The 14,151-nt window shown below is 43.9% G+C and overlaps 1 protein-coding gene across 1 annotated transcript in view; it reads left to right on the top strand.

Moving 5' to 3' along the window:
• The window catches only part of LOC309567011 (fer-1-like protein 4), a 243,812-nt gene that overhangs the window by 84,740 nt on the left and 144,921 nt on the right, over window positions 1-14,151 (top strand). The window contains exons 6-10 of the mRNA XM_082272328.1: window positions 772-816; window positions 2,770-2,922; window positions 3,152-3,209; window positions 8,916-9,047; window positions 13,714-13,776. Coding sequence (XP_082128454.1) covers window positions 772-816; window positions 2,770-2,922; window positions 3,152-3,209; window positions 8,916-9,047; window positions 13,714-13,776 — 451 coding nt within the window. The remainder of the gene's footprint in view (window positions 1-771; window positions 817-2,769; window positions 2,923-3,151; window positions 3,210-8,915; window positions 9,048-13,713; window positions 13,777-14,151) is intronic.

The following is a 14,151-nucleotide window of genomic DNA, read 5'->3' as shown; positions in this document are numbered from 1 at the left end:
ACGTATGATCACTGTTTCTACACAGGGGAGAATGACAGGCGGCTTGTTTACATCAGCCGCCTGCCTTTCTCCCTCTCCACCCGACGATCACGAGTGACCGACGGACATCGGGTCCGCCGGTCACACACGCGGGGGAGTCCGTGACCGCGCGGGAGCGGGAGCGCCCCCGCTCCCCAGAGCCTCACAGGCTAGTGACGTACCCATATGTCACTTTGCCTGTGAGGGGCTGACCGCCGCAGTATATGTACTTGCAACAGTCTGCAAGTGGTTAAGATTGTCATAGATGGGTCAAATCCTGGCCGGCCAAGTATGGGCAGGATGATTGTACCCAAGTCGATCCAACTATTGACTTGGGTACAACCTGCATGTCAGTTTTCTAGGATGCGATAACTGACACCATCTCTAGCCGCTAGCAATAATCACTGTGTTCTCCTGACAGGGAGGGCGCCCCACACCCCCTGCGGGAGGGTTGCAGGAAAGCAATTAGCATCATCTATGGCCGTCTTTAGAGAGAGAGTCTGAGAGCAAACAGCCTCTGCTGTTGTCTCTCTTCAGGACACATTTATAATTCTTTGTAACAGCAGTATCATGGGTACACCCAATAGTAAATACTGTACCTGTTTGTAATATGTTTTCATAAGCAGAAAAAATAACTTACAAAATAAAGTTTACCCTGAAAAATTATAATTTTCCTGTTAAAGTGGTTTGAACAAAAATCCCTATGTTTTTATTCAAAGATCAAGAACGTATATTTTTATCTTTGTTTTACAGCTCAGACTACATTATTCGGAATGTGAACTTTCAAGAAGAGGATCTGTAAGTATGGCGACTGTACAGTTTTTAACTTAGAGGACAAATCTTACCCTCTTCAGTGAGTTTATATCATTCTGATTCATTTTGCACACTTCTGACGAATTTGATACTTGGCATTTAGCACTGACAACCCATACTAATATAAGCATTGGAAGTATCTGATCCATCCATCAAGAATTTTTGCTGATCGCTTTGGGAGAATTGTAGATCTGTAGACTCAGTGGAACAATGATAATATAGTAAACTTTAGCTCACTATTGACAGAGCACTATGGCAAGAAGTAAAAAACATGTGATGCCTATATAGTTAAAACTGAAGGTAATAGGCAATGAACCTTGTTTATTATACTTTTTCACTTTTACAGTATATGCTTAAAAAGGAGAATTGTAAGAGATGAACAACAAAGAAGTACTTTATGAGCCTAACAAGATGACAAAAGTTACAAGAACTCCCCTATATTTTAAACTATAAAGTAAAAAAGTGGGAAAGGGGCAAGAAGGATTTTCCTGGTACAGTACCGTCAAAAGCATTACAATGGCATAAGATTAAAATGTCTCCATTAAATATATGAAAAGAGTACAAAATATACACAATAAAATCAATAATTTTTTAAAATTCTTATATATATATATATAACTCCCCTACATTAACTACTAAATAAAATCCAATGCCATCATCACAAATGGCCCTTATCATTCAGCTTTCTTTAACAAATGAGCACAATGAGCACAGTTCTGTGTTCTGCTATTTGAAATAAGCAAATGATGAAAAACATACCTAAGCACAGTTTACCATCAGCAAAAACGACATATCTGTAGCACCCTCCTAGGTAGGTGCTATTGAGACAGTATAGTTTTTTACTCTGTCTGCCTATCAGAGGAGCAGCAGGCAAATCTATATTGCTTTCTTTCTACCAGAGAGCAGGATCTGTGAGTTAGGTCTGCTCATGGTGCTCAGTGTGTGATTCATCTGGTCTAGGGAGTGTTTCACACTTGTCCAATAGGGAGGCATGTTGGACAGTGGAGGACATCTGACCAATGGGTACACAGGCTTTGATACAGCCCCAGTGATTGGCACAGACTGATTGTCTCGGTGCATTCTGGGGTGTGGTAAAAAAGCCAAGAGCACATGTGCTGCGGGGTCTTTGGCTGGTGAGCAGAGTCCCAGAGGGAGGGTGGCGGCTGTCTCCTCCTCTGTAGCAGTGGCACGCGGTCAAAGGCAGTCGGCCTGGGGACCAGGAAGAAAGGAGCTGAGCCCAGAGGTCCATGAGAGCTGACTGGAGGGGTAGAGGCACTGGAGACCCTTGAAAAACAGTATTGTGAGTACAGGGGGTCGTGTCTAGGGGCCTGACTTGAGGGGGGCCACCCCGGTGTGGGATAGTCAGAGGACGGGTGTCAGCAGGTGGAGTGAAAGGGGGTACTAGAAGTATATCCCGAAGATAATTCATCTACATAGAGACTTAAACCCAAAATCATCTGGCAAGGTGAATCAGCAGCCTGGCTGCATCTTCAGACAGGAGTCCACCACCTATTATGAATAGTTCAAGTTGGAGTATCCCACACTTCCATTCTCCCATCCCTAACTTAAATAAAACCACAAAAGCAACTACATCCCCTAGACTGTTCATTGACTGAACCGGAGAGTAAAAGAGTAAAGAGTTAAATTTTGCATGCTGCAGTTGCTATTGGCAACCCAGGGTGATCCCAAGGTGAACAATCCAGCAGTCCTCAAGAGGGCAGTGCTACATGTCAAAATAACTAGTACCAGTTAATCACATTCATCATTCACTCCACATCTGAGTGGCAAAAGAAATGGTTAACAACATACACCATAATTTATATCTCTATGGGCAACTCGATTACCATTAACCAAGCACCATGGCTGTCCTTGTAATTAGTGGCAAATAATTCTGACACACAGTGAAGAAGATTACGTATTTCATTCTTTTGTCTTCAGTGCAGAAGCTGAAGCCGCTCGCAAGAAAGATATTGATGCCGTTAATATCGGAAAGAAGCTGGTGAAAAGATCCGATGATGATGAAGATGATGATGATTCCTACGATGAATCAGAAATGGAGATTTCTGGAATCAGTTTTAGTTCTGTTCTGAGGTAACAGTAGCGTGAATTATTTGGTAATTAAATACATATATTACTGCCAAATGTTTAACCTAAAGCAGATGTCTCCAAACTGCAGCCCAGGGGCAGATGCGGCCCTTTACTTGCCTTTATCTTTAAAAGTATATGCAGTACCTATAATAAAAATGATAACTGTAACTGAGATATTATCATAACTGCTTAAATGGCCACCATACAAGTTTATATTTATTTCTTTTTCTAGTCGTTGCAGTGTTCCTGTGAGAGATTTTGCAGCCAACCCAAAACCAAGAAATTTTCAGGTATAGTACACATCAGATCTCAATGGGGAAAAATCTCTTGCTGGATATCTATACTGATATGGACTGGGTAATGTGTTAGGATGTCACGTGTCGAAAGGATGTCACATCGTTTGATAGAAATTAAAGTTATCAAGGACACCCTGAAAATCAAAGTGAAAAAATGATGCAGCAGGCTAGTCCATTAAGCTGAAATTTCATTGCAGCAACTCAAAATGGTACTCATTAGTTTGTATGGCCCCCATATGCTTGTATGCATGCCTGTTAATGTCGGGGCATGCTCCTAATGAGACCACGGATAGTGTCCTGTTGTATTTTCTCCCAGATCTGAACCAGGGCATCACTGAGCTCCTTAACAGACTGAGGTGCAACCTGGCAGTGTCGGATGGACCGAAACATAATGACCCAGAGGTGTTCTATTGGATTTAGGTCAGGCGAGCGTGGGGGCCATTCAATGGTATCAATTCCTTCACCCTCCAGGAACTGGCTGCATACTCTGAGGCCATTCATTGTCATGCACCAGGAGGAACCCAGGACCCACTGCACCAGCGTAGGGTCTGACAATGGGTCCAAGGATTTCATCCCGATATCTAATGGCAGTCAGGGTGCCATTGTCTAGCCGGTAGAGGTCTGTGCGTCCCTCAATGGATATGCCTCTCCAGACCATCACTGACCCACCACCAAACCGGTCTTGCTGAATGATGTTAAAGGCAGCATAATGTTCTCCACGGCTTCTCCAGACCCTTTTACGTCTGTCTCATGTGCTCAGGGTGAACCTGCTGTCATCTGTGGAAAGCACAAGGTGCCCGTGGCAGACCTGACAATTCTGGTATTCATTGGCAAATGCCAATCGAGCTCCACGGTGCCGAGCAGTGAGCACAGGGCCCACTAGAGGATGTTGGGCCCTCAGTCCACCCTCTTAAAGTCTGTGTCTGCTTGTTTGGTCAGAGATATTCATATCAGTGGCCTGCTGGAGGTCATTTTGTAGGGCTCTGACAGTGCTCATCCTGTTCCTCCTTGCACAAAGGAGCAGATGCCGGTCCTGCTAATGGATTAAGGCTCTTCTACGGCACTGTTCAGCTTTCCTAGAGTAACTGCCTGTCTCCTGGAATCTCCTCTATGCTCTTGAGACTGTGCTGGGAGGCAAACCATCTGGCAATGGCACGTATTGATGTGCCATCCTGGAGGAGTTGGACTGCCTGTGCAACCTCTATAGGGTCCAGGTATCGCCTCATGCTACCAGTAGTGACACTGACTCAAATGCAAAACGAGTGAAAAACAGTCAGAAAAGATGAGTAGGGAAAAAAAATTGTCATTGGCCCCCACCTGTAAAATCATTCCTGTTTTGGAGGTTGACTCATTTTTACCCATCTAGTGCACCTGTTGTTGATTTCATTAACACCAAAGCAGCTGAAACTGATTAACAACCCCCTCTGCTATTGAACTGACCAGATCAATATCCCAGGCATTTAATTCACTTGAAGCTATACTCTGATTAAAAAGTGTTTCTTTAATAGTTTTGAGCAGTGTATATATATAAAATATATATATAAAAAAGATATATATATATATATATATATATATATATATATATATATATATATATATATATATATAAAGAGATATATATATATATATATATATATATATATATATATATATATATATATATATATATATTTATTTTTTTACCATACTGTGCAAGGGGCTGGTATTCCACTACACCAAACAGTATTATCTATGGTTCAATGTTTTTCTTTAGTAAAAAAAAAAACAGAACATTGGACATCAAATTCACTTAGTACCCTGCCATGCAAAATTAAATATAACAATACATTGTTTTACCTGTTAAAGAAACTTTTTTTTAATAATTTAACTTTTTTAAAAATTTAAGAAAACATATAGGACAATATATTTCTTCAAAACGTATTTAAAGTTTCTTCGGGGAGCACGGATAGTTTGTATAAGTGTTGGTTCACACTATGGCGATCCGACTTCGGGGGCGACTAGTGAAGTCGCCGTGCACCGCGACTTCGGCTCGACTTGCACGGACTTCACATAATGGAAGTCAATGCAAGTCGCTTTGACTTCTGTCAAAAGTAGTACAGGAACCTTTTTCTAAGTCGGAGCAACTTGAGTCGCTCCTATTAGAACGGTTCCCGTAGCACAGAATGGACCGCGACTTGTCAGGCGGCCAAGTCGCCGGACAAGTCGCGGTAGTGTGAACTGGGACTAAGACCTGCTGTTTATGCCCCATACACACGTGCAGATTATCTGCAGACTTTTGTCTGCAGACTTACCAAAACCATATAATATGAGGTCAAACCTAAACACTTTCAATTTGTATGCAATCCGGCAGGCCCTTGCACTACATAGAAAAGGTAAGTCTGCAGACAAAAGTCTGCAGATAATCTGCACGTGTGTATGGGGCATTACAGTTAGAAGACCTATGTTTCAAATGTAGCTCTTTGCAAAAGACATACCTGAGGTGGACATTATGGCAACAAGCTCAACAAGATCCTAGGCAATGTCAACTCATTAGGAAGGCTCAGAGTGAAATCCAATATAGAGTGTTGCAGGCTGTCAGATTACAGAGAATGTTTTTAGTGGGGGGAACAAGGAAACATACCAAAAGTCACAAAACCTCAGAATTAAACAGGCTGCTGTAGCAGCACAAGCTTACTATGCACTGACAGGATCCGCTATCTGATAAAATGAGTTCCTTATGCCTAGCCATTGAATACCTTTTGCTCCTTACCTCCCCATATCTCATCCATGGCTGATCCACTTAACTCTCTAGCCCGGTGCTCAGTTCCAAATTGTCAGATGTGCTTCTCTGCACCCCCATTTGCACACCATATCCATAACTTTGGAACTTAATCCTGGGATGAAAAAAAATGCAGATATACTTTATATGTTCTTGCTACCACAAGCAACCTTTCGAGTCTCACACGTACATGTACTTACTTCCTCCAAGATCCTCTATGTGCGGCCCATTGCCAGAAGTCTCCCAACCGGGCTCTGCTTCTTCTGCGCATTTGTAGAAGTACTTGTGACACCAGTATTAGAAAGAAGGTATTTCTTTATCAGTACGGCAGCCACCTAAATTTTGTCCTCCAAACTGATTGAGCACAAATCCTGTCTTTAAAATGAAGCAGTATGGCCATGCCACGCTTAAATAAAAAATTCTGGCACATTAAGGCCTTGTTTGCACAAGCACTCTACACCATACACCCATGTGAGTGCCGTGTTTGCTCGCACAGGGATGCACAGGTGTTCCATGCATCCCTGTGCAGGAAATCCCATTCATGTCAATTGAGATACAGCAGCTGCATGGACATGTGCAATTTGTTTCGGTCCGAATACATATTCAGGCAAATTTTTGGTTATTCAGGGATTCGGATGTATTCGAATCTCTGAGTGAAATAGTAAGGAATAGTAATGAATTTAGTTGTAATTCGATAAAATTTGGTTTGTTTATTTGTTTTCTAATGAATTCCAAAATTTGAGAACTATTTGAATTCGAATCGGTCAAAAAATGATCAACTGATTCCAAATCTGTGTTAAGAATAGCTGGTGGTTAAGCAGCGGGTTGGAAAGCCGGTCACCGTCTCCTTAACAACTGATGAGTCATCAGCTGTCAGCTAGCTTTCCCATTGACAGCTGAAATGTAAACTAAACAATGCCAACAATAGAATATTCAGGAAAAAAAGCTGTGGGGGTCCCCTTTCACCAGAAAAGTGTAAAAAGTGAATAAAGACAGTAAACAAGATTTTGACAATTCCTTTATTTAAAATAAAATGTCCCCTGATGTAGATTCATCTCACGCCGCCCGCCACACCGCCAAACCCAAAAAATAAATAAATCTCAGGCCTTGTTGAACGCTTCCCACAGACTGCCTGCTCCTCCATCTGACATTTCTTATATAGGGTAGGGGGCAGGCCACCTGGTGACCCCGCCCCCTTGTGATGTAATTGACCCAGCATGCCTGAGTTGGTGACATTGCAAGGGGGTGGGGTCACCCGCTTACATCATCGGTGACTCTGCCCCTTAGCTACAGTATATAAGAAATGTCAGACAGAGGAGCAGGCAGTCCGCGGTAAGCGTTGGACGAGGCCAGAGGTGCTTTTTTCCTTTTTTTCAGGTTCGGCGGTGTGTCGGGTGGCATGAGATGGATCTGCATCGGGGGACATTGTTTTTTATTTTTTAATAAAGAAATTGTCAAAAACTCGTTTAGGCTACTTTCACACTTGTGCGACTTGTCCTGAAACTTTGGATTACAAAATGGCATGACAAGTCATACCCTATGATTTCCAAAGAATACCGTTCATATCTGTGCGCCTTCAAGTCACAGTAACTTCAAATTAGTCCCTGCACTACTTTGGTCCGACTTTGATGCAACTTGAGGTCCATAGACCTCAAGATTGCACAGGCATTTCTTCAAGTCGCATCGAAGTCGTGTGAAAGTCACGCAACTTTCAGGTCGCACAAATGTGAAAGGGGCCCTGCTGTTTTCATTAACAATTTACACATTTTTGGTGAATGGGTAGGGGTACTATGTACCCAATGCACATTCACATAGAGGGGGGCTGGGACCTTGGGGCCCTCTTGTTAAAGGGGCTTCCAGATTCTGATAAGTCCTCTGCCCGCAGACCCCCACAACCACCGGTCACAGTTGCGGGGATGAGATCCTTGTCCCCATCAACATGGAGACAAGATGTTTTGGGGTAAGAGGGCAGAGCCCCCCCCCCCACCTGAAAGCACCTATTCCCCCATGTTGAGGGCATGTGGCCTAGTATTGTTCAACAGGAGGGAGGGGTGCTTACTCGTCCCCCCCATCCTGACCTGCCGGGCTGCATGTTTGGATAAGGGTCTGGTATGGATTTTGGGGGGGACCCCATGCCGTTTTTTTCAGAATTTTCTTTTGCTGACATTGTTTTCTTTACCTATCAGCTGTCAGCGGGGAAGCCAGCTGACAGCCGATGACCCATTGGTTGTTGAGGATGTAGCTACCGGCTTCCTGGCCTGCTGCTTAACACCCAGCTATTCTTCACACAGAATTCCAATTAGTAGATCATTTTTTGACCGATCCAAATTCGTATAGTTTTAAAAATTTGGAATTCATTAGAAAATTAATAAAGTAAACTAAATTTATTGAAACGAAATGTAACAAACTCTGAAACGACACTAAACGAATTTCCGAAACAAAACAAAATTAGTAACGTAAGGAATATATACGAAACAAAACATATTTTTCTGTTCTGCGCATGTCTAGAACACGACAGGGTCTATTAGTAAAATGGATGCATCAGAAACACCTGTGCATCCCTGTATAGGCAAACATGGCCCTCGCATGGGTGTACGCTGTAGAATGCCCATGCAAAAGAGGCCTTATAAAACACAGCAGCATGCTATAAAAAATTGCATTATGCTCTGTTTGTTTTAAGGCAACCTTTATACCATGGATAAAATAGTTGGGAGGAGTAGGGCTTGGTCACATGACAAGCCTCTCCTCCAATCACAGAGCTCTCTCCACTGCAGTGTCCAGTAAAAAATGCATATTGTTATTTGCTCTATGCTATTAATAGGCCCTTCATTACACTATTCTTGTCATTCAAAACTTACTGGTGATTGGCTTTCAAGTAAGTAGCTTACAACAATTTTATGAATTGCATGCATTGGTACTAACAATGTAACATCACTTTGCAGGTTGCAATTACAGTCATACAAGCTCAGAAACTCATAGGGGTCAATATTAATCCAATGGTACATGTGAAAATTGGGGACGAAAAAAGACACACAATAACCCAAAAATCAACAAACTGCCCCTTTTACAATCAGGTGAGTAAGGGGTAACAATTCCTTTTGAATTACTTTTGTCTTCTTTATTATCTTATCATTAAAGGTATTATATATTATATCTTATTATTTGTAGTGAAGATCTATCAAGGGGTGATTTATTTTGGCAAGATTATTGCGAAACCAATACGGGGAGTAGCCAAGGGCGACATGCTTGAAAGAGGCTGCCTATAGCCACCCACACATCATACCTTCAAGCTATTTTCCAAATATAGCCTTTGATATTTTTACTTCCTGTTGCTCTACAGGTATTCCTGCAGTTTCTGTCACTACAGATTTCCTGATGGCTGATAAAGCCATGTGCAAAGTGGCAGAACTCTGTGTATACAGTTATGTGAAAAAAAGCACTCCTGACCTCTGTTTATATAATGATGGTCCAATTTAGGTACAATTATAAAAATAAAAATCAGAAAACATGGCAGTACTTACCTTCAATGGGAGGTGCTCCCACAGCCTCAATCTTCGGGTACTGCGAGGGATAATACAACTGCTGAATCTGTCATATGCGCTCATCAAGAGAGCCGACTATGTTCGCCCTTTCTGCCCCTCTTCCATTTATAGAAGCTGTAACAACATAGCTTCCGAAAGTAGAAAGCACTCTATGAATGAAGGACGGATGGATTAGTAAGAGGCCTGACTCCTTCAATCACAGAGCAGTTTTCATTGATGCAAGCTATAGTGAGGCTTATATGAATGGAGGTGGGGTGCTGAAAGGATGGGCATAGTTGGCACTCTTTTCGAGTGCATATGACAGGTCCAGCACTAGTATTACCCCCGCAGCATCAGAAGATTACTGCTTTGGGTGCATGGGGTGAGGGGATGCGAACAGAGGACACCAAATTTAAAAAAGGACAGCCCTCACCACCACCAGGGAAACTTCTCATTTCCCACATCCAATCGCTGTCCAAATCTTGTCGCCTCAGCCTCCGCAACATCTCCAAAATACGCCCCTTTCTAACCAAAGACACAACAAAGCTCTTAGTTCACTCCCTGGTCATCTCACGCCTTGACTACTGCAATTCCCTTCTCATTGGCTTACCTCTACACAGGCTATCCCCCCTTCAATCCATCATGAATGCTGCCGCCAGACTCATCCATCTTACCAATCGCTCAGTGTCCGCTGCTCCTCTCTGTCAAGCCCTCCACTGGCTTCCGCTCACCCAACTAATTAAATTCAAAATACTAACAACATCTTACAAAGCCATCCACAGCTTAGCCCCCCCAGCTACATCACTAGCCTAGTCTCAAAATACCAACCTAATCGCTCTCTTCGTTCCTCTCAAAACCTCCTGCTCTCTAGCTCCCTTGTCACCTCCTCCCATGCTCGCCTCCAGGACTTTTCCAGAGCCTCTCCAATCCTATGGAACTCCTTACCCTTATCTGTCCGATTATCTCCTAGTCTATTAGCTTTTAGGCAATCTCTGAAAACCCTCCTTTTCAGAGAAGCCTATCCTACCCACACTTAACAAATGTACCTCCATTTTCTCCATCAGCCCATCCCCCACGGTTATTGCCTTTTGTTTCACTTGACCCTCCCTTCTAGATTGTAAGCTCTAACGAGCAGGGCCCTCTAGTTCCTCCTGTTTTGAGTTGTATTGTAACTGTATTGTCTTCCCTCACATTGTAAAGCGTTGCGCAAACCGTTGGCGCTATATAAATCCTGTATAGTAATAATAATTTAAGTACTGTTCTCAGTGCTGAGGTTTTTTTTATTATTTTACAGGATTTATATAGCGCCAACGCTTTACAACATTAGGGCAAACAATCAATACAGGTGAAATCAGAGGGCCCTGCTCATTAGAGCTTACGATCTAGAAGGGAGGGTCAAGTGATACAAAAGGTACTAACTGTGGGGGATGAGCTAAGGAGGAAAATGAAAATACAGTTGTTAGGTGGAGGCAGGATAGGCTTCTCTGAAGAGAAATGTTTTCAGTGATCACCTAAAGGTGGATAGAGTTGGAGATAGTCAGGCAGGTTGGGGTAGGGAATTTCAAAGGATGGGAGAGGCTTGATAGAAGTCCTGGAGGTGGGTTTGGGAGGAGGTGTCGAGGAAGCTAGAGAGAAGGAGGTCTTGGGAGTAATGAGGAGAACGATTTGGTTGGTATTTTGAGACCAGGTTAGTGATGTAGCTGGGGGCTGAGTTGTGGATGGCTTTCTAAGTTGTTGTTAGTATTTTGAATTTAATTTGTTGGGTGAGTGGCAGTCGATAGAAGGATTGGCAGAGAGAGGTAGAAGATGGTGAGCAGCTGGTAAGGTGGATGAGTCTGGCAGCAGCATTCATGATGAAATGAAGGGGGGATAGCCTATGTAAAGGTAAGCCAATGAGGAGGGAGTTGTAGTAGTTGAGGCGAGAAATAACCAGGGAGTGGATTAGGAGCTTTGTGGTTTCATTGGTTAGAAAGGGACGTATTTTAGAGGGGTTAAAGAGGATGAGGTGGCAAGCTTTGGAAAGTGATTGGGTTTGTAAGTCCAGAGTAATCCTGGACTCTGGATTTACAGAGTCCAGGATTACACTTAGCACCCTGACATGTGGGGATGGGTGGAGGGTTGAAGTCAGGGAAAGAGGAACGTGGGGGAGGAAATAATAAGAGCTTGGTTTTGGACAGGTTGAATTTGAGGAAGTGGTGTGACCAGTGGCGTAGCGTGGGTCATTTGCGCCCCCTAACCCGCGGGATTTTAGCACTCGAGTCTCTTCCACTAGATTAGTTAAAGAAACCCTTACCCCCTAAGGACATGTATTGTTTGTTATGAAAATACTGATGTAATTAAAGTAAAATGCATCTAAATACAAGTTTGAATGACCAGCGTGCCCCCTTTCAATGCAGAGAGACCAGCGTGCCCCCTTTCAATGCAGAATGACCAGCGTGCCCCCTTTCAATGCAGAATGACCAGCGTGCCCCCTTTCAATGCAGAGAGACCAGCGTGCCCCCTTTCAATGCAGAATGACCAGCGTGCCCCCTTTCAATGCAGAGTGAGCAGCGTGCCCCCTTTCAATGCAGACAGACCAGCGTGCCCCCATTCAATGCAGAGAGACCAGCGTGCCCCCTTTCAAAGCAGAGTGACCAGCGTGCCCCCCTTTCAATGCAGAATGACCAGCGTGCCCCCTTTCAATGCAGAGAGACCAGCGTGCCCCCATTCAATGCAGAATGACCAGCGTGCCCCCTTTCAAAGCAGAATGACCAGCGTGCCCCCCTTCAATGCAGAGAGATCATCATGCCCCCTTTCAATGCAGACAGACCAGCATGCCCCCTTCAGTGCAGAGAGACTTACCTGCAGCGGCGGCTTCTCCTCAGTTCCCCGCGTCTTCGCAAGTCCTCTCGCCTCCTCCTCGGCCAATGGCATGCGTTCGCCTTTTGGCCAATCAGGAAGCGCGTCTCGGACCCTCTTCCTGATTAGCCAGGAGGAGGATCCGTGTGACAATAGCCAATTTTCATTCGCTATTGTCACACAATGGGTGGGCTCGGGGCGCAGTGCTCTGCACCCCGGGTCCACCCTTTTTTGAGGCCTATTGGAGCCTCTGCCTCTAATCAGGTGATTAAAAAAAACCCCACTCTGTGACAGCGCTAGGCTGCTGACTCACTCGCTGCTAAACTGACTGAGCATTGAGGAGAGGCGGCATGGGCGGGGCTTGGCTTGCAACGCCACCGTGGGGATACACCAATGGACAGGTGAGTCACAGTCCAGCCCTGCCCCGCCAGTTTCAGCCATAGGGCGGCCGCGCTGGACATCACCCAGCCTAAAGATGGAGGCAGCCACAGACAGTGTGTGAACTGTGTATGTCAGAGTCAGACAGACAGAGTGACACTGAGGATGCGCCCCCCCAGATGTTGCCGCTGGTGCGGTCGCCTCCCCTGCACCCCCCACGCTACACCACTGGGTATGACATCCAGATAGATATGTCTGTTAGTAAATTAGTGATGCGTGAGAAGACTGATGGAGGGAGCTGAGGGGTGGAGAGATAGACTTGGGTGAACAGAACCTTGGGGGACCCCGAAGGAGAAAGAAAGAAAGAGGAGAGGAGGAAGTAGAATTGTAAGTGACACTAAAGGTGTGATAGGATAGGTAGGATGAGAGCCAGTGAAGAGCACAGTCGCAAAGACCAAAGGAGTAAAGTTTTTTTGAGGAGGAGGGGGTGATTAACTGTATCAAAGGCAGCCGAAAGGTCCATAAGTAAGAGTACAGAATAGTGTCTGTTGGTTTTTGCTGTTAGTTACATTGCATTTTTTTAGTTTACCTACACTTATGCTAAAGTATTATATTGCAATTATCTCAATGGGGCTGATTTACTAAAGTCAAATAGACTGCACTCTTTGCAAGTGCAGTTGCACTCATTTTCCCCAGAGCTTAGTAAATGTGATGAAGCTCTGCTGATTTCCATCATCCGATCATGTGCAAGCAAACATGCTGTTTTTTAAATTTTCCTTGTACCTTACTGGTTATTCTTTACAAAGTGAAGCTTCAACACATTCACCATGCACTGGGGAAAATGAGTGCAACTGCACTTTCAAAGTACACAATCTATTTGCCTTTAGTAAATCAACCCCAATGTGTCGTACAATCCTCCTGAAATCTCTGGAGGATAGTTTGCGATAAGATCTTTATATTCTGTGACATTTAAAATTCAAATTTAAATTTTCTTTTCCCATAGTATTTTGTGTTTGATTTCCTTGAGCCTCGTGAGGTTGTATTCGACAAACTTATTGAGTTATCGGTAAGTGTGTTATTAAATGTTTATGCACTGAGCAGATGAGTATTTTGAAGCCATAGATCAGCTCCACCCAGCCATAATAATTTTTAGTATTCCAATGCACATCAGAGGTTCTGAGCTTTGTGTATCGTTTGAAATGCTGGTGTTACGTGGCATCCAATGCAAAGTTGCCATGGTCAAGTTCAGATGCTTGTTTTCAATTATGCAATATCCACTAAATGGTTATCACAGCAGGGCCGGCCCTACCATGGGTCCCACTGGGTCCATTGGACCCAGACAGAACTTGGAGAGGGGCAGCAAATTGACTCCCAAGATTTTTTTTTATATTAGTTTTGTGTGTCCTCAGTTTGGGGCACGTTACGGGTGGCATTTCCCCAT

This window comes from Pelophylax lessonae (genome assembly GCF_965119305.1).
Source record: "Pelophylax lessonae genome assembly, chromosome: 11".
Taxonomy (NCBI): Eukaryota; Metazoa; Chordata; class Amphibia; order Anura; family Ranidae; genus Pelophylax; species Pelophylax lessonae.
Note: the sequence above shows the minus strand (reverse complement) of the source record. Positions and strands in the feature narration are given on the sequence as shown.